A 24,899-nucleotide genomic window follows, 5' to 3' on the forward strand; every position below is an offset into this window, starting at 1 on the left:
TAGCCATAAACAAGCTAAAGGTGACCCTGCATTTTAAAAATTGCACACTGCAACTTCACCATACTGAGATTTGGGTATTTGCCTGTGTAGGTACATTGACTGGTCAAATTATTCTCAGCCAATTCTATCTGCATGTATTTTATTCTGGAACAAATACTCAGTTGGGAAAATATATAATCCTGGAAAAAGCAAAGCAGTACTGGAACGACTCTCCCAGAATTGTTAGTCAACTTTTACCAAGCTGAGAAGGCTCTGGAGTATTTTTCACTCTATGTCTTCTTAAATATTATGAAGTGGAAAACCCCAAAAAGCATACCACTTGTTTGGCAAGTTGTTTATACATATATAAACGTGTGCCTGTGTAGCAGCACCATATGCTTATCCATCTATAATTTTCAGTTGTGTCAATTTTAATCAGTAGGTTTACCCCACAGAGAAAAAAAAAAAACTAAGACAGAACTATGGAAAATATTTCTGGTACTGTAACGCTGCATTTTGAAAAGTATGTTCATTTGAGCACATGTAACTTCCCAGAGCCAGTATTTATTTTTTTTTTTTAAAGCAGAACTCTTTCAAACACAAATATTTATACTTCTCAGAGTAAAGCCTCACAAAGATAAGGATTTTTTTCCTTGGACAAGAATGTTTTAAGCACCTGCTGTTAAGGTCAAACTCGCATACACAAGAATATTATTGGGACAGTTGCATGCATGTCAGTGAGGGAACAGCCTGCTGAACATTTCAAAATTAAATGTGAAGCTCTCCATGCTTTAAACCACAAAGAATATCTAAACATTTTCCTACCCGTATTCAACAGCTGATGTAAAACAAACTTGGGAGATCTCATTCCTTTAAGGCAGATAAATGCTTGCAATGGTGACTGCAATTGGATGCCTCACCACCTTGTCTGCAGCAGATACAAATCATGCAACAAACAGACTGCTAGCTAGACAGATGGGGAGAAGTTATTTCTGCTGGTCAGGTGAGGAGTAAGCACTGGTTATGACAGAGCTGTAGGGTTGTATCCGTTCTAGAAAATGCTAAATGCATTTCATTCATTAGCAGTGGGGAACAAACAAACCATCCCCTGGGCACGAACTCTCCAGTACTTTCTGTATCACCAGATAGTTAAATTCAAGAGTTCAGCTCTTTCTAGAGGGCCACGAAGATGATCAGAGGGCTGGAACACCTCTGCTGTGAAGACAGGCTGAGAGAGTTGGGGTTATTCAGCCTGGAGAAGAGAAGGCTCCGGGGAGACCTTAGAGCCCCTTCCAGTCCCTAAAGGGGCTACAGGAAAGATGGGGAGGGACTCTTGATCAGGGAGTGGAGCCATAGGACGAGGGGTAAGGGTTTTAAACTAAAAGAAGGGAGATTTAGATCAGATATTAGGAAGAAATTTTTCATTATGCAGGTGGTGAGACAGTGGCCCAGGTTGCCCAGAGAAGCTGTGGCTGCCCCATCCCTGGAGGTGTTCAAGGCCAGGCTGGACAGGGCTTTGAGCAACCTGGGCTGGGGGGAGGCGTCCCTTCCCATGGCAGGGGGGGTGGAACTAGATGATCTTTAAGGTCCCTTCCAACCCAAACCATTCTATGATTCTTGTAGAGAAAATGAAGACAACAATACTGGCCACCGTTTTACACAGTATAAACTTAGATATGAACTAAAGGAATCTCCTTAAAATGGATCTTTAAACAACTAAGAGTTTTACAACAGGCTCTATCAAAAGCACTGCTTAGATTTAACAAAATCTTTCTATATCAACTTCCTCTGTCCAATCATAATGCAAAGTAATAGTCCATAGTAATGGAATGAGAAGGTTGGTGGTGCGCCTAATATTTGGGTTACACGTTCCTCATTTGACTCGGTTTTAGTGTCATTTGGCAAAGACATTTGCAAATCAAAATTACTCAATTCTACTACGAGATCTTGATTTAAAACCAATTACTTTAACTTCAAACAAATTACTGCAAGTGCGTAGTTAATAAAGTTATAAAAATTATAAACAAGCAATTTATTTCCTCCTATTTTTCGAGATCTGAGTGCCTACCCACACGGAGGGGGGAAATTCTGCGAGACAGAAAGCACTTGTGGTCTCGCCCAGCGGAACCGCACAAGGGGCAGGATGGCACGCTCCACCCAAGGATGTTCCTGTGCACTGCAACGATCACAGCCCTGTAACGTAGAAGAGGAAGCTGTGCTGGCTTTAATCACGCTGCTATTCATGAAATGCAGTCTTCCTGGCTCACTGCCAGCCAGGTTTGATGCACTTAAACTCAGCAGAGAATCCGGCCCACGCAATAATTCAAAACCAAAATGCCAGGACTGACTTTCTGGCTTGAGAGTTTTGTTTATTCCTTTGGCAAGAACTTGCTTCAAGGGCAGCAATGTTATGCATGCTTTATGTAATTATACATAAGACGTATATTATACAGAAGATCCAGGGAATAGTCAGGCATGCCTTTTTTTAAAAATAAGATATTTTCATATGTTATGTTCCTGTCTGCTATCAAGCAGCTCTGCCAAATTTTTACAGTCTACTTGAACAGAAGGAAACTATTACCTTATCAGCAGTAGATCGCATTTCCCTAAAATACAAGAAATTAAAATCCCACTAGAAAATCCCACAGGGAAGGGAATGGCTCCCTGACGCCCTACTGCTAGACATGAGAGAATCGGACATTTTACTACAGGATTAACAATACATGGAAGCAATAGTCTTCCAACATCTCCCCTTGCCAAACAAAATAATAGCATTGATTGGCTCTAGAATGACCCACATGTAAGCTGCCTTCAGTCAGACACGTTGCGTTTAGGCAACACGGAGAACATGTACTCTCAAGAGGTCCCACTAAAAAAAAAAATGCTGGCAATGCTAGATAGCTATTTGAGAAGGACACATACATAGCAAGACGAGACAAAATTGTGGCGTTATACTTTTCATCCTGAAGAGAGCTCTCATCTGTTTAAACACATGCCCATATTGTTCCAGTTTGTAAATGTAGCAGAATCACCACCTCAGAAGAGAGCCTATTCCAAAGGAAACTAGTTGACCCGGCCATAAATGAGGACCAGAGACCTAAGATCTGTAGGGAGGAGAGCAGGGGGACGTTGCGTGCCACAGCTGGAGTTGCTATAAGTGCCCTCCTTTTTGGCACTGATGGTTTTTACCGTGTCACCTCAACCCACGCTCCCTAGCGTTACACATTCACATGTTCTCTTTTGCAGAGTCTCTGGTGCTCCCTGTCCTGGTTCCTGCAGGGATGGGGTTGATTTCCCCAAGGAGCCGGCAGGGAGGCCGGTACGGGCTGTAAGAGGCGCGAGCCGGGGCGGGGGGGGGGCAGTCGCCGCTCGGGCGGGCTGCGGCGGTGCGGGTCCGGTCGCTGCGCTGCGCGGCGGTACTGTAATCGCCTCCTTATACTCCTTTATCGGTGTTATTGTTTCTCTTTCTTCTTCCCTTTGGCTGTTCTGTTAAATTACACTGTTTCAACCCACGAGTTTCGCCTTTTTTCTGCCGATTTTTCCCACGGCTGTGGGAGTGGAGCGAGCGGCTGCCCGGTTCTTTGCTGCTGGCTGAGGCCAAACCGCGACACTCCCCCAACCCAGCACAAAGCCCATTCGATGTACTAAACCCACCGAAACACTCACTGGCTTCAAAAGATAACATGAAAGCAGACACATCACCTTCCGGCAGGTTAGGTGAGTTGTGTCATGTTACCAAAAGTCCAATGAGTCAGTATACAGGAGGAATAACCACCCACCCAGCTGGGGAAGGAACTAGACATCCTTTTTTTTTTTTGGCAGCAGCAAGCCTACTTACGGATCTACTCATCCATCAGAATCTTAAGTATGGATCTACTACTCATCAATCCCATGCACCTTCTCCCTCATATACTAACTTACAGGAAAGTTTCCAGACCTGGAAACCAGGGCTACAAGACGAGATACTGTATTTTGTTGGTGGCAAAACGGCTGAGCCCTGAAAAGCGGGTGGTTCTGACCGCTGCAGAAGTGTGCTGCACACAGCCGGCTGTGCCCTGGGCTGCACCATGTCACAACTTGGCTACTCTGTGTCAGGGTGGCAATTTCTCTACCTGAAATACTGAGTGATGAAAAGATAACCAGAGATGTCAGGTGTAATGGTGTTATCTTGCAAACTAACTGCAGGACTACTATCTCCAACCAAACAGAACCCCACCTTCAAGAGAGTAACAGAGGCCTCAAAGCCCCAAACCCAATAGCTGATGACATTCAGGATTCTTCATCACTGGTGCTTCTCCTGAACCCCAGTTGCTGAAGAAAGTGGCCCCGGAAAAGGGAGAGAACAAGGTTTCAACTGTACCTCGCACAAAAACGTCTGAAGGTGGTACAAACAAAATCAACAACAACCCTTTGACATATAACATCAGAAGAGGAAAAATGGTGTCCGATATCAACCATCGCAGGATGATGGGAGTTAGCTCAGCAGTGGGTGGTGAAAGTAATTTTATCAACAACAGTACGTAATCGCTATGGGTATGTTTATTCTACGAGTATATCCCACGTTTCTTGACAAACAAACTGGCTTTCAAATCTCCAGTACTTTTGCCTGCAGTCAGACAAAAATACACTTAGGAAAAAAAAAAAAAAAGAGTGCAAATATTACTTCATTGTACTTCAACTGGCCTAACAAATATGGCAGGCAACTGAGATGCAAGTCTTAAAGAACAGCAAAGGCACAAACGCACCAGCACTAGTTTCAGGCAGAATAGCCAAGTGTTACTAGACTGGCTTAAGGAATGCACTTTACTGTTTACATACCAGAGGCTTTCTGAAAGCGTTTTTTACCTTACTCCTTTTCCCCATGCTTTTTAAAATACTTAGAATTCAAACTCAAACAAGAAAAGCAATTAGAACCCAGAAATTCGAGGAAGAATTCACAAACAAATATTACATCATTTCACACTGATATATTTGTTCAATAGCTACATAAAAATAAAGAATAGCGCATTACAGAGACAGCAGTTTCCGTAAGACCACACAGCCCAACAAGATGACATATATAGTGTCTTAAAAATGATCTAAAACATTGCTGGGTACTCAAAGAAAATCACATTCTACCACATAATAAGATGGAATATGGGTTCTAAAGAGAGACACGAAGGAAAATTAGGTTATTCAGAGGATGCTCTGAATTGAGCTCTCTACAGTTTGTTTCCTGCCATAGAACTCGCACACAAAAAATGTCTCCTCTCTTCCAGACAACTTCTTCACTTTTCCATAAAATAATTCTGTGCTTGAATTTGAGTAATGAGATAAAATGAGAATGTTTTCCAGCTATACTGTGCAAGCATGAGCAGATTTCCAAGACATATTTATTCAGAGATTTTTATGAAGAAATATTGAACATATTATCCTTATGGCACATCAGTTTCCTCTAGATATCGGGTAGCATATGCTTATACATCTCAGAGTCAAAGGCAGTAGAAACTCTGAGCATTTTGCTCTACATTATCCAGTAAGCAGTTAATGTTCTACTGCTATGGCTATCGGAACTAAGACTCAAGAAAAACATGAGAGTATGATCTTTACATAAAAGTCAGCAGCCAAAATAATTTTTAATGCAGAGCCTTCATTGTTCAAGCCCTCCTTCCGTAGCCAGCATGTACCAGATTAATCCCTTCCTACAGCCAGGGGGCAGAGAAGATACCTATAAATAAGATTCAAGATAAGATACGCTGCACTTGGGTTTTCACCATGTGTATTTGCTGACAGTAGAGTCTTCACAATTGTTTCCCAAATGCTTGCGTGTCACTACTTGCTTAGAAGATGGTGATGGGTTGTGGGAACAAACAGTACACATTTATGGCCATGATAAACCATTCGACTCATACCCTCAAGCTAATGGTAACTGCAGACTCAGGGTGGGATTTTCAGATTTCTTCCTTGTCTGAAAATACAGTCTGAAATACTTTCATAGATGCAGATGTACTAGAGTGCCAGGCTGGAGCAGAGAAGAGTCAGTCTATCCACAAAAATCCCCGTGTTAAATAAATCAGGTGCACGGGCATGAACTGGCATGAAAGCCTTTAAGATTACAACAAGAAACAGGATACCTGTAGTTAAAATACTGTGTCAAACAGTATAGGTAAATAAATAAAATAAGTGTCAAACAGTGTAGGTAAATAGCTAGGCTTTCAAATTTTAAGAAGGAAGGAAACCAAGTAGGGAAACAAGGACCTCCAATGAATTGTACTCTCAAGCTAAGCAGACACAAATCCCTCTACCTCTATGCTTCCTGATGTTTTAGCATCACTGACTCAATTTCCTTTTTCTTTGTGGATGAAAGTGGTAGAAATCAGTCTCTGGGAAAGGTGCATTCATGCTTCCAAAGTGGAGAATTAAAACTAAGTAGGGAAGAGCTGCAGAAGCAGAGAAGGTAGATGTCCAACTCCTTTTTGAAGAACAGCGCTGGGGGCGGACGGCAGGGAGAAAAATCATCATGTTGAATGCAAAATACAGAGTGGCAAAAAGAAAATGATATGATGGACTGAAATATTCCTGGGCTAGGAGTAGCTATTCCTTCCCATCCTTATCTTTTAACTATTGTCATTCAGTTCCTTTCTATTACCTTTGCCAATAAACATTACTAACAGCAGAGTACTTGTTTTATAAGGTAACTAGATCAATGTAATGAAGAAAACAACCACTTGCTGGGTTATTTCTGAGGCTGAAAACAAGAACTGCAAGTAAAGGGGATAAGTTATTTAGGAACACATAGGGTGCTGAAGGAAAGGTAGAACTTGTCCCATCCCAGGATTCCCTCAGACTATTCATGTCAAGCCAGAAGTAGAAGTTTCCCTTCCTTGCTCCCATTACCTTTACAGCTGTTCAGCTACACACATCCCATGCAATGATCTGGATCAGAAAACCTGAGCAGCTGGAGGAAGGAAGAGGACGTGGCGAATGACAGCGTGCACACACCTCAGGAAGCAGAGTGCTTCCCCATCAGCTGTGTTTACTACACATCCTCATGCTGACACAACGTGGGGGCAGGAACTAGAGCAAGCCATGACTGCTGCTTCAGCTGGCACCACCACCCAAGAAGCGCGCACCTGGAAATCACAGCCTCGGAGTCAAAACTGCTTCCTGACAAACCTGCACAGGGCGCGGAACCAATGAAAGTTCAAGGGTGTCATTTCAACATACCTATAACCAGTGCTACCATGAAAAGCAGCTGTCCCCATCTCTACCACCTGGCTGTTCATTCATATCCCCAGGTCACCTTTCCTCTCCTGCTTGCATAAATAGGGGTGTGGAAAGGAGAACAAATAGCAACTTTTTTTTTCCATACCGGATTAGTTTCAACTCGAATCAGCTCCCTGATCTGATTCACTGTCTGGCCATGCAAATGTTCATGCCAGTATAAGCAAAAACATTGCAGGGACAGAACAAAAGGCCAGAGGTAGCAATAGAGCAGGACCAATTCTTTTACAGATTATATCAGCTTAAAAGTGTTTGCAAATCCAAGCGCTAAGAGCATAAATGTTTGCATCTCAGCCACTTAATGCCTGATGTTGAAAACGCTGGAGAAGAATTGGAGAAATGCGAAAGTGAGGACTTTGCCCGTAGATACAAGAAATGGAGTAATAGATTTGTGTTATTTTTGTTATTGCCTTGAGTTCCTAACCATGCTATTTAGCAAAATTAGTAAATGTCAGCAAATTAGATAGCTGATGTAGATGAACACACGAGTACACAAACGCAATAAGGATTATAAGGGTGAACACCATAAACTAAAAAAAAAAATCTTTGGACGCTCCCAAACCACAGTAAGAAGGATCCTGCAGGAAAGAAACTCCTCCATCTTGGACCACCAAATAATATCCCTTCAGCCATCCCTATAACAAAAAGCACTACTGAACCACAGGGTAAGCATTTAGGTTCTTACAGTATTAGCTACCCACATCATATGCATGTTCTGCCTTGCCAGATGGCCTGTAATCTGGTCTCCCTTGAAGCTGAAAGCATCACATTAAAACTCCTAATTGGGGTAATATATTCATAAACTAACGACCTCACTCAGTGTTTCTCAAAGTGGGTTACATCATCAAAAAGGATCATGAGAAAGCTCTAAGGCAATCAGTAAGAGCTAGGAAAAAACCCAACTGTATTTGAAAAAACTTCATAAAAATATATAAAATTATAGAAAATGTGTGATGATAACAAAACCAAATTATACTTAAACATATTGACACCAAAAGCAAGTTCCTTGAGTTTGAGGGAGTGTTTTACAATTGCAGACTGCTCACAGCCAACTCTTACCCCCCTCTGTGGAGTAGAAACTGAGTTTCCACTGGCAGTTAAAGAAAGTCGGCTTTTCTCAGGTTTGTATGGGAGAAAAGACTAAGACAGATGGGGAAAATACTTACATTTTTTATTTAAAAAAAATGATTTAAATAATTTTTGAAGAATTTACATTATAGAGATTTGGTAGAATTTTTAGAACTTCGCAAGGTCCAGCCTAGTACTGCTTTGTTGAAATCAGTGGGAGTTTTACCAATATCCACCCTTTAAGAGGAGTGGAATCAAGTCCCGCACCAACCACTAATGGAAATTCCATCCCTAACATTTTCAACCTTGAGTTTTTAACAGAAAAGGAGGGAACAACCATGACTAAGAGCTTCTGAATTTACAGTCTATTGTGCTAAGGTCTAGCCTGCTCCTCATAGTTTACTGAGTTGGTTTGAGAAATTTAACAAGATTGGCCAGTTTTATGACAACGGCTCCAAAGTCTTGTGGACAACCTGAAACTTCACAGTTGTATCAAATGTAGCTTTGTACAGAGGCACACGGTAGGAACAATACTAGAAAGAAAAATGAAAAAGAGGACAGGTAATAGGGAAGCCATTCAGAATAATTAATTATGGGATGCCAGAGGAGAGAATCAATGGGCCTTCCCTCAAACATTTGCTGAAATAAATTCAGCCAGAAGGCAGTGAACATGAAACGTCTTTAGTCACCTCTCTCTACCTAAAACATGGGAGCAGATTTCTTCCCAAGGCGCTATCCCTCAAGCTGCCATTTACGGGTCCTGAAATTCTGCTTTATCCAACCTGTTTTTCAGGCATCTACCCTTTGGTCCTCCTCCTAGCAGTGGGTGAGGTTTTTCTGCATCATTGGGCTTCTTTGTTCAGTAAAAGAGAAAATTAACAAAATTATAATTGATACAGGTGAAAGAGTAAAGGAGTCTTCCTTCTTCTAACATAGCCACTGTCTTGATCGAATTTAAAAAGTTTAAACCCAAAAAGCCTATTCAACACATCTGAATTATTATACCACTAATAAAGCAGTAAGCAGGTGAAATACCTGCTTTCTAGAAAGGCTTTTCCCCCCAATTTCCATACTAGAGATTTCAATAGCATCAAAACACTACATGTACCCCAGTCAAGTTATAATCTCTACATTTGGCACATCAGACAAACAACATACCTATGAGATTCTTAGGCAGTTTACCTCCCAGAAACTCAAAAGTACTCTCAGCAAAACACTTTGCAAAATAAAGCACAAAACTAAAACATACCACTTTACAAAATAAGAAGTTTCACTGAAATTGCCACAAAGCAACATGTATATTAACATAACAGAAACCAAATGCGCTACTCAACAATGGATGGAAGTGACTTTAAGTATACCAAAGGCCAAAGTACACCATTTTGTCATCCATCATACGCATCAATATAAAGAAACCTAGCTACTTGTACTTATTTGTCTCAGCCACAGAAATATAACTCTTCTCTATTAAGTGGAGGCATTAGTGTTTGCAGCATACTAACAATTTTCAAAAGAATTCCAAGACAATGCTGTCCAAGCCTCAACATCTTACATGTGTGTGAAGCAGAACTTCAACCCATGAACAGCTTATAATATTCTGAAATTCACCTTCAATGCACAGAAATAGCATTTAAAAGTAATGAAAATATTTAACCTCTTTCTAAAAAAAAAAGGAAAAAAGAAAAAAGCAATAAAGCTACAAGACTAAGATTTTTTTAGACTTGATTAAAAGTTTTGAGCATGCATGAAATAAAAGAGCCCTTTCAAAACACCCAGAAATGCAGATTGCCTGCTTATAATTTTATAGCTTTGAGTTTTACAGTTTTGGCCAAAGTAGAAGTTGAAGACAAGCTTCCTCCGATAATAGCATTTAGATTCAGAATCAAATCCTTTACTTCACCTTTTGAATTCAGTCAAGTACGTCCCTATTTTTTAAAGTTCAGGAATGTTTATCACCACACATAACATCAGAGGACTGTCATTGCTATTACAATAAAGCAGGGCTATAAAAGCCCAAATGAGGTTATTGGGTGGGATTCAGTTCAAGGTTAGGTGTCTATCTCATAGAATCATAGAATGGTTAAAGTTGGAAGGAACCTTAAAGATCATCTAGTTCCACCCCCCCCTGCCATGGGCAGGGACACCTCCCACCAGCCCAGGTTGCTCAAAGCCCCATCCAGCCTGGCCTTGAACACCCCCAGGGATGGGGCAGCCACAGCTTCCCAGGGCAACCTAGGCCACTGTCTCACCACCCTCACAGTAAAGAATTTCTTCCTAATATCTAATCTAAATATCCCCTCTTTCAGTTTAAAACTGTTACCCCTCATCCTATGGCTCCACTCCCCGATCAAGAGTCCCTCCCCAGCTCTCCTGTAGCCCCTTTAGGGACTGGAAGGGACTAAGGTCTCCCCGGAGCCTTCTCTTCTCCAGGCTGAATAATGCCAACTCTCTCAGCCTGTCCTCACAGCAGAGGTTCTCCAGCCCTCTGATCATCTTTGTGGCCTCCTCTGGACTCACTCCAACAGGTCTGTGTCTTTCCTGACCTGAGGGCTCCAGAGCTGGACGCAGTACTCCATGTGGGGTCTCGCCAGAGTGGACTAGAAGGGCAGAATCGCCCTGCAGGCCACGTTGCTGGGGATGCAGCCCAGGATGCAGTTGGCCTTCTGGGCTGGAAGCGCACATTGCCAGCTCATGTTGAGCTTCTCATCAACCAACACCCTCCCCCAAGTCCTTCTCCTCAGGGCTGCTCTCAATACATTCTCCACCCAACCTGTATTTGTGCTTGGGATTGCAGGTGTTCAATAAGCACTGCAGATATCTGATATCAGAGTTCCCGTCCAACCCAACCAAAGCAGCTTAAAACAGCTCATCTTCAAAACAGACACCCAACCAGTCAGGTACATCACACTTCACATTACATTGACTTTATTGACTAGATAGCTATTGACCACAAAAGATGCTTAGACATCTCAAGGTTGATTCACTTGCCCATACATTAGAGATGCCATGGGGTAACAAGCCTTGTCTCCCAGCTTTTTTTCCAGATGATCATTGATTGGTCTCTTACTGTCCATGCCATATCTACTGGTGTTGTGCAGTTGTCTCTGCTAACCTAAAGCATCTCAAATGGCCATAGACACCTTACTAAGTAAGTACACAGCACTGCTAACATAGATGCAGGCACCTATATCCAGGTATTGATCTCAAATGGAATCTCTTCTGTTACGTTATTAAAGACAATTTCTGAGAAAATAGAAAAAGGTATAAATTAAGATGGAGTAATAAACGCATTTAAAAAGGTAGAAACGCTTTGAGGAATATATTCTTTTCAGTAAGTCTAACAAGCATTGTATTTCAAATTTTGCTATAGTTTTGTATGGTTTAGACATAATTCCCATGCAATTAAAAATATATGTAGAAACAGATGCAGTCGTTTTGTATCAGCAGATTTTCTTGTAAGCCTTTTAAAGCCAATAATGTTATACCAAAGGGCAAATTTTCCCCAGCATTTTGATTCTCCATACCCTTTCCAATTACTACAAAATATAACATTATTTATAGCCTGAAATGTATTCTACAACGTTCTTAGAACTACAGTACATTTGCCAGAACTCATATACAAGTTCCAAATACCCCCCACACTCCATACTACCTTATCTACAATAGATTGTTTTAGTTAGGCTGAAGCCAGTTTTTGTTACTCATTTCAGACTCTCTGCCAGTGTGCATTGCTGAATATTTAATACCCACCAAACATTGTACACTTTACAGATACCCACAGATGTAAATCATCTTTATTTACTACACATTACATGGACTTCCTCCACAGAAGAAGATGAAGCGTTGTATGAATAATTTTTGAGCCAGCTATTATATATCTGCAACCATCCCCAACAAACCTATGCACACAAATGGGATAATTTGTCTACTGAAAATCAGAAATTCTTACTTTAACTACACTTTCCTCACAAGAATCTTTCCCTACTCCCAGTCATGCTTTAGAAACTTCTCAGGAAAGTCTAATCACGATGAGCCTTCTTACATAACCAATAAGGCAAATTGAAAAATACTTACGGTTGATGTGATCAATGTAGTATACACCGATCTGAGGATCATATGCAGCTTCCCATCCCCATGGCAGTTCATCCCCAACACAATCCGCAAATGACAAAGGCTTTGTTAACCTAAAAACAAAGAAACAAGTTTTTCTCTCTTCCATACGTATGTTTGTTATTCATATTAATTCCTATTATGACAGAAGCTAAAGAAAGATAGCAGGGAGAAAGGAGAGCAACTTGTTTTCTCCCTCTTAAAAGTTTAGGCTCATGATTGTTTTTCCCTATTCCATCTTTCTGAATTCATTAACTCCAAGAACATAATATAAGTTATTGCAAACATTTTTCAGTACAGGCATTCAAGTGAGAAATTCACTGCAACATCTTTCACATTTGACAGTTTAAAATTAAACAATAACTAATAGCTTGTAAAAAAAAAAAAAAAAATCTACACTCCTATTTGTCCCCAGAAGAACTGGTCCCTTCAACCTTGAGTCAAGGTCACCTTCTCTAATGACCACAGATGGGAAACTCAGACAAGAGCACACAACCATCTAAGATGCAGAAAGCAGCACTTACCAATCCACATACTTGAATGAAATAAGCAGCAGTGTGGAGGACTGCATAGAGTAGACATTTCATAAGTAACATTTAATGGGCCTTGAGACATTCACATGGTGACTTTTTAGGACGATAGACAATTAAAGTTTTTAATTTCTATAATGGAGCACCTATTTGTTACAAGAAACAGATTGGTAACAATAATACACAGGCTCTTTTCCAACTGAGGCTGAGCAAAGCTTTACATCATCATATTTTTGTCCTTTAAAAAAAAAAAAAAAGAAAAAGAAAAAAGAAGAGTACTGAGTTTCCTGTTGATAAACCCACAGATAAATGCCATGTCAGATATACTGATATATTTAATAGGAAGAACAAGGGATTTAAGGTTTTATTGTCGCCATAGTGACAATAAGATTAGTATATATCCAGAGATTAAAAAAAATAAAATCCTCAGAGTAAGATTATCAAAAGCAATTCGTGGGACACATAAGCATTGCCTCCTTTGCTCACTGCTGCTTCAGTTCTACCACCTAAGACTGTTTTTTCACCTCACCTTTAAAATTCTATACGAATAAAAAGCTAACAGTCTGATTCACATATGCTTTTTTGTGTTTCGATATTTTTTCTTCAATTAGTTTCTCACCAAAAGAAACTGGTTTATCGACATTTTTGTGAGGAATGAAAAAGAAAATAATAGCACATTTTACTTTCTACAAAATAAATGGGCTTTTTTGTGTAGAAAATGCTCCACAGAAAATACTTTACAAAACTATTGAATTAAATTTTTCTTGCAGCTGAGAAAACAGAAATTTAAGCACAGGTTTGATTTAGAAATCACTGTCCCACAAATACATTTTTATTATTATTGATGGAACTGACCTGTCAATTCTTTAAGTAGGGCAACACTTGATTCCTCCAAACTAGAGCTGCAGAAATTACAAAGAACCAAGCCCTTACGATCCAAAATCTCTGCAGAGTGTAGATAGATTTATTTTTTTTAAATCATAAGCATGGATCCACTTCCTCATATTTCTCCAAAGTCTATAACATAATGGTATATAACCTATGAAGGTTACTGATTCTTAATTTTAAGGTCATGAACAAATTCACAAATAAGGCAAGTTTGCTAATTTATTGCCACTTACAAACTGGTGTGCAAAACCTCTAAACGCACTGAAAACTATTACAAAATTCAGGCAAGATTACCAATGTGGAATTACATCTGGGTCACTAGGGTATAAAATATGGATTGCAAGCAGCACAAGCAAGCTGTGAGAAAGGTTCTGTTTACTGGGCGAGGTTCTCCATGAGATTGGCCAGCCACAGCCACTTTTCTCAGTTGAGTGACAAGGTGTAGCTTCTGTAGTACCTGTTCTCCCTCTCAGCCTGAACCCACTATATGCTGCCTCACAGTTCAAGAGCTCCTTTTCTAAAGGAAATCTTAAATGGACATGACCTATCCTCATTACGATGCAAGAGGGGACATCCCACTGAAGTTGACTGGGGTAAACTCCCCAGTGACCTCCAGGGAGAGACGGGGTATGTAGTAAGCCAAGCCTACCCGTTGTATCATCTCCCACTGCAGATATACATTTTTAAATCCAGACACGGCACTGGTCTGAGTGAGGCTGCTCGGAGAAGGAGCTCTCCAGAAAGCCCAGCTCAGACCTGCCGCTCTGTTCCTCACCCTCCTCCATTTCTCAGGTCAGGAGAAGCCGTGCTGCCGTGGCCAGGATGGCAGCTATGCCGCTCAGCGGGCTAAGGGCTGGCCCACAAAGCGCTGCCATACCCGATACACCTGCCCAAATGCTACCTGCTCATGCTTACCGGCACCACTTCAAAGATTAGCGTTTTGTTTGCAAATAGTAACAGCTAGAGAGAAAGAGATGGCTCTTAGGAAAGAGGGATAAGCCTTTTAAACACACACGACCACAGCTTCAGCTGGGCTGCTGGCAGCGCGCAGCGGACTGCACTCAGGGTACCAGAGTTCCCAGGCCGCTACTGCTCCACGGGGGCATCAGGCATGTAAAAGCAACAGCCCTTTGGCGAGTTTGGTTAGTCACGTCAACCTGTGCCAACTACCAGGCTCCACCTCTTGCTGTGAAGAAAGCCCTGCCTCAAATTAGATTACAAATGTGGATTTTCATGAAATATCTGAAACCGAATAAAAATAAATGTTCGATGTCAACTTTAACATTATAATATTAACTCAAAACACAAGTCTTGTAGTTTAAGTAGAACAAAATATTTGAAATACCATATAGCAAAGTAGGGATCATAACAAACTTGTATAAACATGGCCAGATGGTCTCTAATAAATTCATTTAGAACTCTGCATAAGCATTCAGTACTTTCACCAAAGATACACATGACAGTTAGCAACAAGATGTGATTTTTAAACCGCCTCTACAGGAAGGATATGAACCCAGTACTATCCTGGCTTTTCATGTGCACTGCACGCCAATATTACTTTTAATCAAATACTGACTTCTTACCACAGTCCACTCTGGCCATGGGGATGTTCTGCCCAGGCGTTATCACCTGTCAGAAATCGGACACCGTGAGAACAAATTGCAGCCACTCTCTCATCCCAGACACTCCATAAATTAAAGCAACACTAAAAAAAACGTGGAAAGTACTTTGAGTGACCCACTCTGGACTTTAAACAAAAGAAGAAGAGGGAGACAGAGGCCCTGAAGGTACAGGCAGTATGGGACAAACTATTCTATGAATTCTGCTCTGCTGGACCATGCTTGGACATCACAGCCTTAAGAACTGAACTAGGTCAGGAGAACTGCTCCTGAGTAGATTTTTAAAATATGAAAAGGTTTGTACGTAACAGGATCACAATTACTTAAGAGTGTTACATTCCTACAACTCTCTTTTTTGTTCCAGTCTTTTAATAGCAAATGATTTTTGAGCCCAACAGACTTTTGTGCAATGGGCACAAGGTGATACCCGATTGCTTAGGGCCCTCAGAACTCTCTCAACATAAACAGTATTTACTTTCAAAACATGTATGGCAAATGGATGAATTTAACACAACACGAAGATAAGTAAAATACAAGACAAAATTTGCAAGACAAAAGTTGAAAGGAAAGAGAGTTACAAGATGTAATTGAAAAGGAAATAACACTTCGGTGCAAGGACTGAAGTAATCTTGTCTGTGTGGAGATCATTATCATAACCTATGATAGACGGACTGCCATTACATTCATTAACCGTGACCCAAGAAAAATTAGGTTTATTGCACCATAATAAGAGGATTAAGTGCTGCATCTCAGGGCACTGATATTCTGAGGTAGTTTATAATACTTTCAGCTTGTCATCATCAATTTACATGTTCTTAAAAGAATGCCGACACTCTGAAAAGGATAACTTAAAGTCCACATTTAGTATACTATGAAGTTTAACTAGTTAACAAAACAAGGGGTTTATTAAAATGCATATCATTAAGCTCAAGTATTCTCACCTTTTTTCTTAACCTTACAGAACTCCTTCCAAGCGAAGACTAATTTATTAGCCTTTAGCTCATGTATGACATTTTTATCTATTCAACCCTGTACAGCTGCAGCACTCCCATTTCAGCATATGGATTGAAGTGTACTCCCTGGCCACAAGAACAAGAAGCCAGTGTGTGTAAGGAGAGGTGGCTACTCTTAAGAAAACCAGGAAGCATTCTGTAATTCCATCATGTAAACAGTATATAATTATGCTATTGCCAATCACTTCACAAATGCCCTGGGAAACCTAGGAGACAAATACAGCTTATAAATTGAGATGCTGCATTACCACCTCAAATCCACGTTTTTCTTGAATTTTTTCAAAATATAAAGTTAGCTAAGATCTTAAAAGGCGGATTCTACAATGATAAATGTGTTATCATTAACAGTTGCTATTGCCTCTCCAGCCATGCCTCTAAGTCTGTATATGCATGTAAAGTTAATAAAGAGGCTGATGATACTGTAAAATGGAACCGTAACTCCAGACTGATGGATCGTCCATGTAATATTGCTCCGTTTGGCCAATTCTCTTGCTTAACGTACTCCCTAGACCACAAATACACACAGAAGAAAGATTTCTCCCTAAGGTCAGGGTCCACAAAAAATGAGAAATTTACTACATATCCTAGTGAACACTATCTTTCTGACAAGATACGGGCAGCCCACGGTATTTCACACTTCTGTGATCTCACATTATCAACGTGCATGTTCTTAAAAATGCATATGCATTTGTATACACACACACACACACTCCCTCTCTATTTTCAACAGTGTTCTATACAAGAGTAATGCTGCATTCTGCTGCATTCCTTCTCTGACTTCTTTTTTCTCCAAAATTCGTTCAGCATTAAATCAACTGTAACACTGAACCAGAGGTTATCCATATCATGATTAGGACTCTATTTTATCTTTAGAAAACTCTGCACTTTGGTCTTTGCTCTCTTCTAAACTCAGCTGATACCAGCATCACTGACCTCCTTAGCAGACCTGATTTTACATGATTTTATCCACGCACTGAAGGACTATGCAGGTACAGCTTGACGGGTTTTGCTTAGATAGAACTATTTGCACCAATTTTGTAAGACTGTTTTATTGTGATTTATAATAGATGTGGTGGAGGGTGTTGGGGAAGAGAGAAAGGTTACAGCAGGCAGATCTCAGAAAAGGGAGGTGGGGAAGAAGGGGAAGAGACACAGACAAAAAATAACCCAACCCCAAACCACAACAAATCTGAGACTTTTCCTTAATTAGAAATGAAGAAAATGCAGGTTGGTAATACCAACACAAATACCTGAGATTATGAGCAGGTTAATCTCTCTTTCAAAATTACTTCCAAGAATACCTCCTTTGCTGTGTGGTGCTTGACCTAGAGTCAAGACTTGGGAATTTTTAATTCAATTATAACTAGGGTCAACACTCAACTTCTATAGCAACTTTAACATGCATTTGAAGACTTTCTCCAAATCCCAATTATCCCCTACTCAAAATGACCTCATGTTCTTTGCCATGTAGCAAGATAGTGTGTGACACTTACATGAAGTGTTGTACTGATTAAATTTCACATCCATTCATTCCTATATATAATGATGTACGTTACACGTTATTTCTTTTCTCTTACAATGCAGTACTCACTAGTACTTTTTCTAGACAGGAACTGTTCTGAAAAATACACCTCCTCTCCACACTCTAGGATTTGAAAAGATAAAACTTAAGTTACTACTTAGATGTGCAGGAATGAGCATCTATTAAAACATAACAGAAGAAACCCAGTGATGGAAGGACCACATACACACTTACCTTGAATCTGGCTTATAACACCATTACAGAACGGTGTACAGATGACTTACCAATAACACAATACAACAGTAACACAAAAAGCTTCCTCTGAGCACTTCCCCACAAATCTTTTCAGTTAGCACAATGACACAGCATAGGAACATATGATCAGCATCAGCTAATTTCTTATTTTGCGAACGGATGACTGAAAGTATTTAATCCTTATTTTGATCCAGCAGCTCAAGACCAGCTAAGGTAAGCATTTAAATCAAGTGATCAGGGAAAGGAACGTATAATGAGAAGAAGAAAAATGTTATACATTCTTCACTAGAACTCCTGAATTTAGTGCAAGTTGGATCTTAAAATCAAATCAATTCTTACCCAACTTTCTACTGCTATAGGCATTGTGACTTTGAAGGATCTATAAACACGTCTTCTAATCCCATCCTGAATATCCTCCCAAACATGGATTTTACTCACTTCAGGCAACCAAGATGGATTTCTTATATAAAACTCAGGGGTGCAATTCATTTCATTAACTTCAGAAGTTAGTTATCTAACCTGAATTACTCCTTTAGGTGCCCCAGAGAGGCTGATTCAGCACATCTATTGAGACTGAAGATGAATCACACTGAAGGTTTCCCCTCATTTTCTAGTGAATACAGGAGTCTGAATGCAGGTTCCTTAGCCTATGCAAGGTAACTAAATTGTAAGCAAGATGAATACTACACCAGGCAGCAGACAGAGTGCATATAGAATGGCAAAAGAGATGAAGCTGTAGCTCCACGTTGCAGGTCAGAGTTAAAGAGAGGCATTGCTGCTGCCCATGGCTGAGGTCAGGATCCATTCACAGCATGAAAGTTGCATTACATCGAGAAGACAATTTTCTCTTCTACAAATTATAGTGGCTGAAGCTGCAACAAAATCCATTTACTTTCCATTAATAACACTGCTGTCACTTTCCTGACTTTAAAAAGTGGTAACTGGGCCATTTACCTGTAAAAAGCAGCAGAATATGCATGCCCATAAAACACCCTTTTTGCCATATTCTTTGTTCATTCAATTCTATAAACTAGCAAATCCCACGCACAGTCTCTCTCTCTCTCCCTCGAAAAAGCTCATTCATGAGTCTGTTGACAGGATTTCAGCTTCTAAACACCATGTTCTTAACACAGTAGTGCCTCCCATTCAGATACCAGGCCAAGACATTATGTACAGTTTTGTATTGCTTAGGTACATTCTCTTTTGAGAAGGGTATTATTAAGATATACTGCCACTTTATTATAGGTATTATTTTGAAAAGGGTAACTAAGTGGACATCAGTACCACATTAGAACACACCAAACAAGGAATAGCACGGTGGCAGCTCCTGTTTTGGAATAGTGGTGTGAAATAAATAAATATGGTAAGGTCATGCGTCTGTTTACCTTGCTCACAAGACGTGTGCAACCAAACGTTAACAAATGCCTATAATTAAAAGACAGTGAGCATGCACATTACCTTTTCTACACCAAAACAGAATTACTAGGAGTAGTTCAAACTAAATGTCACCCCATTCTTTCATTATGAAAAATTCTCGATAACATTACATTATGCTGCCTTGTGCCTATAGCCACCATCGTGTGCACCATTAATCTGCTTCTTTCATATTACACATGCACGCACACAACAGTATAGGTTTTCAGTCACACTTTCCCAGCCATGGTCCTGGCATTTACATGTAGCAGTCAACAGTACCTGGATAGTACCATGCCTTCACCTTTTTGCACCACAACTGGATACTCAAAAACTAACTGCAGAGAATAAAGTCACAGCAGAGTTCTACACTATTAGAAGACAAAGATTTATTAACTCCATTGGCAAGTATTTCCTGGACACATTTAATGAACTTGCACTCGTTTTCCAGATTTCAGATAATCTTGCTCCTGGTAATACAAAGGTGGGTAAAACATTCAAATTTTTATAAAAAGAACGGAAACTTGAGATATTTGGGCACTGATACTAGTTTTCTAAAAAAACCCATACAGGTATAGTATCATTTTTAATAGCTTGCAATTTCTATCCCTTTAATACTTATGGCAGGCAGCACGCCTTAAAGAAATACACTTCTTGGGTTTTAGAGGGTTTTCTTGGTAAACGAAAATGTACACACATGTGGATAGGGGGTTATACTAAGAGACATACATAAGTACATTCACCACCTTACAGCAACACAGAATGGCTGGACATTATTTGTGTATATACTACTGAGATAATGGGCTCTTGCAACTATTTTACAAGCTCAAAAACTTGGTTTCTAGTGCTTAAACCCATACTGACAGTGGTTTACAACACCTCCCATATTACAAGTGAGCTGGTGGTTCTTGTAAGACTAGACCACATTCAATGTTGTTTCAGGGAACATCTAAGACTTTGAAAAATTCCAGCTAACTAATTAATTTCCATTAAGACTCTTGTCTAGCTAGCCAGCAGCCCAGGTGAACACAACATTGTGTTCAGGAAGCACACGAAGATCAAGCAGAAACTAAAGTGTAATAATTTTTTCATCCTTGTAGGGTTTGGGTTTTTTTAAACGTTTTTAGAGTATGAAATAAGCTGTTTCTTCTTCTGTAATTTAAGCAAAGTACTCCAGGCTGTTTTGAAATGCTTTGCTGAAAAGGGCAAAGTGCTGAACGGTGTCTTAGTCCTCAGTTAGAGAGCCCTCCAGAGACACCATGTGAAATGGCAGCATCAGCCCATTATCAGTTCTGACTGCCTTCCTGAAGACCAACTCATAGTTTCATACACTGTATCAGGGCATGCAACTGTTCACCATACTCAGTAAGTACCGCTTAGAAACCCCAAGCTGATATCGCCCCAATGACTGGTTTGGAGACAAGCACTAACTACAGTACAAAACTGTACTCCATTCCTCAAACATTTTCCAGGAACTACTCTTCTTGATTTAGCTAAACGTTTAATTGCCAGGGCAAGGATGAAAACAAACCAACCAACCTTTCTGCAACCCCGCTATAACAAAAAATCCTAAATTCAATATATTTGTACATCACTTACTAAACTTGTACAACATCAAAACCAAGAAATCTGACCAAAGTTCATTTCCAGTATCTATTACAAACACAACCATTTTAAGCCAATACAGCCATGTATTTATCAGAAAAGATGCATTGTACATTGAGAGCAGCAAGTTCTTTAAAACAAAAATCTATTCATAGCTGCAAAGAATGAGTCCACTTATTTTAACAGCAGCACAAGTCTTCAAAAACACAACCTGATAATAAAAATAGCTGAATGAACCCCCCCTACAGAATGAGTGCTATTGCTTTAGACAAATAAAGGACATATATTTGTTTGGGTTTTTTTGCCTTTGATGGGCCAGTAAAGTCTGCAGTAGTAGTGAACCAAACTGAAAAATAAGAAACCCAAGTAACTAGTAACTGAAGGGCGGGGGGGGGGGGGGGGGGGGGCGGGGGGGGGGTGTTTGGTGTCAAACCAACACAAATTAAAAAAAAAAAAAAAAATTTCTTATATGGTGGAACACAGTTTTCCCAAAAACCACCTTCCTACTTCACTTAGTTTTTCAAGTGTCTTGTAAAACCAGGAATTAAGTGCTTGCAATATATTAACAAAGATTACTATCCTTTTTATTTCTTTATTTTTAAAGGTTTGTCTTCAATGGTCAAAAATCCTACACATCCCCAAACTCCCTAAGCTTTATGCAATACAGAAAAGTTAAGGATGGAAATCTTCAGGTCCTCTAAAGATCTTGCCTGTTTCCTCCGCAAAAAAAAAAAAACACAAACCAGGGGACTGCTGTCCTTCTCACACACAGACACAAGAAAGGAAGTGAGCAGGCAGAGAACACATAACTTAAGATTTCAGTACAGGAGGCAGAAGATGGGGGGAGATGAGCACAGAAGGAGCACGCTGCCTTCCAGCTTACCATGAGATGTTATGTGCATGTTAATGACTGCCATAAAAATATGTTATAACAGCAAGGAAGCAGAGCGTAACTGCCTCTTCCCAGTTACAAAGGGGTCAACATTAGCTCAATGTCAGCTCACTATGTCCCTTCACAGGTGCTGCTGAAAAGGCACATAAAATGAATAGCTGAGACCCAGAAAGGGAAGAAAGCTTTTGGGAAGGAAGGGACCCACACCCACTGGTTGCAGGACCAGGTCAAACTGCCTGCTGGCATGGGGTTTTTGTTTCCTTTTCCTTTTGATTATGATAAACTGTTTTGGCCTTCCACTTAACAATTACCATCAGTGAAGGAAAAAAAAAAAAAAAAACACCAAACCACTGAACACAGCTATGCATTTTGCTACATCATTTTATCATTGAAGGTACCGAAAGAAACCAAATACTTAAGTGAAAAGGAGAACCAATATTTTTCCAGCTCAGCATACTAGCTATTTGTTTTTGTAGAGCAAAACCCCCCAACCAAATCACTACTTGTGATTTGTTTATCCCTTTAACATTGCCAAGTTCAATGCAAAGATGACATTTTGAAAGGGCAGAGAGGAAGGGGGGGCAGAGAAGTGGAAACGGGTAATGCCCTGAAAGTTTTCTCCTGCGTTTTTCTTTGACGCAGCAGTTGGTCCTGCGCTGGCATGTAAGCACTATAATATTAGACACCTGGAATGTGAGGAATGCCTGATAACCATACCCTAGCACAGGGATAATTCCACAGCCATAAACCAACGATATGACCTTTGAGCTTTCTCCCGGAAAGCTCAAATGCAGTGACATTATGAAAAGGCTATTATGTGCAGTGTTGCTATAGGTTATTTGTATACACGTAGCTGTACACTGTCGATAGAGGGAAACCATGTTGTCATCAATTCACTGTTAAGAAACTTAGCTATTAGTTACTATTAGTTTTTATCTAAGTCCATAAATACCATGGTGTTTTTCCAGTAATTTTAAGTGTTCCCACTCCTGCAAACTTGACATGGAAATGTTTCCTTTATTTGCCTTGTACCACTCTGCTTCTCATTTCATACATTTATTGTCAAACTGTTCCTCTACAATAGGAAGATGCACCCTTAGAAATAAACTTGTAAATACAAACAAAAAAAAAAACACCAAAAAAACCAACCAACCAAACAAAAAAAATCAACCAACCCCCCCCCCCCCCCCCAAACAAACCCAGACAAGCATTGTTTTGGGAAATTCAAAAAAGGCACAAATTCTGCAATAATTTTCCACAGGAGCAGCAACTGTCCCCAAAAGCCAACCATTTAATTGAAGCATGATATAACAATGGGAGGAAAATGTCCATAGGTTGGATACTTTATTAGAATAAATCAAGCCAGATAGGCTTATAATAAAGGATTAAAACATTTATTCTATTATTCTGGATGATTTATCAGCTTGGCTATCTGTCAGGCACTAAGTATCAAAAGCAGGCTTCATGGCAGATAGTTAACTACTAAAGGGTTAAATACAGGATATTTCTGTAGTGTGAAAATTAAATCTGGGAAAGAGAAATGCATTTCAAAGAAAGAACACACTCAAAACCAGAAAACAACCATGATAGTTAGTATCAGCATTAAAAAGATTTTCCCTATCCCTAACCTTTCCCCTTCCTCCTTTCTGTAATTTCATACACACGGTAGTCCAAATCACCCCACTACTCACCTCATCAGCTACAGAAAATGATTTTGAAAATTTTGTTCTATGAACTCGCCTTCACTCCTCCTGCAAACAAACGCTTGCACTGCAAGGAACCTTTGGATTTATAGAGAGGATATTTAAAGACTCTCCTCGCCTAACTCTGCTCCCACTGAAGTCAGCAGGAGTGTTACCGATTTCAGTAGCAGGAAACTTAAATCTGTGACAAGCACTTTTGAAAAGTACCATCCATCTGAACATCTCAAATAACCTCACAAACAGCCAGCTTCAGTGCTATGAAGCACTCCAGCCAAGTACACCAATCATTCCAGAAGCAGGGAAGAGCAAACTTGAGTTAACTGTCCAAGGTCACTGCAATTCGGTTACAGACCTACAAACTGTACCCAAGGGGAGACAGTTATTCTCAGTACTGAGTTCTTCACATCCTGATTTCTAGCTTCTCATCCAAGCACTTGTTTTGTAACAATTTTTAATGCATACTACATTAAATAGTTACACATTTTGCAGTACACTGCGGCTCCTGTTGCAAAAAGACTGAGCTAGATCAGAGCTCAAATGGTACACAACCACTTGGCCAACCTCTGGGTCCTGGTAAACTCTATTTCCAGATGCTACAGAAGAAGGAGAAATCTTTAAAATGTATTAACAATTTTTTACATGGAAAATTAACAAACACACCACTGATTTTATGCAACTGCAAGCAGCATAATACTAAAAAAAAAAGGGGGAAGGAGGAATCATAGAATCATAGAATTAGTGAGGTTGGAAGGGACCTTTAAGATCATCAAGTCCAACCATTAACCTACCCTGATAAAAACACCACCACTTCTAAACCATGTCCCTAAGCACCTCATCTACCCTTTTCTTAAACACCTCCAGGGATGGTGAATCCACCACCTCTCTGGGCAGCCTATTCCAATGTTTAATAACCCTTTCAGTGAAAAAATGCTTCCTAATATCCAATCTAAACCTGCCCTGACATAACTTGAACCCGTTTCCTCTTGTCCTATCACTTGTCCTATCACTTGAATATATTCATATTTTAATATTAATAAGA

General features: G+C 40.0%; 1 protein-coding gene across 1 annotated transcript in view; it reads right to left on the bottom strand.

The window, feature by feature from the left end:
* The window catches only part of WWC2 (WW and C2 domain containing 2), a gene marked incomplete at its 5' end in the record, with an annotated part of 105,578 nt that overhangs the window by 56,385 nt on the left and 24,294 nt on the right, over positions 1-24,899 (bottom strand). Inside the window, one exon of the mRNA XM_082482635.1 lies at positions 12,385-12,494. Coding sequence (XP_082338761.1) covers positions 12,385-12,494 — 110 coding nt within the window. The remainder of the gene's footprint in view (positions 1-12,384; positions 12,495-24,899) is intronic.

This window comes from Vanellus vanellus, assembly GCF_965231255.1.
Source record: "Vanellus vanellus genome assembly, chromosome: 4".
Lineage (NCBI taxonomy): Eukaryota > Metazoa > Chordata > Aves > Charadriiformes > Charadriidae > Vanellus > Vanellus vanellus.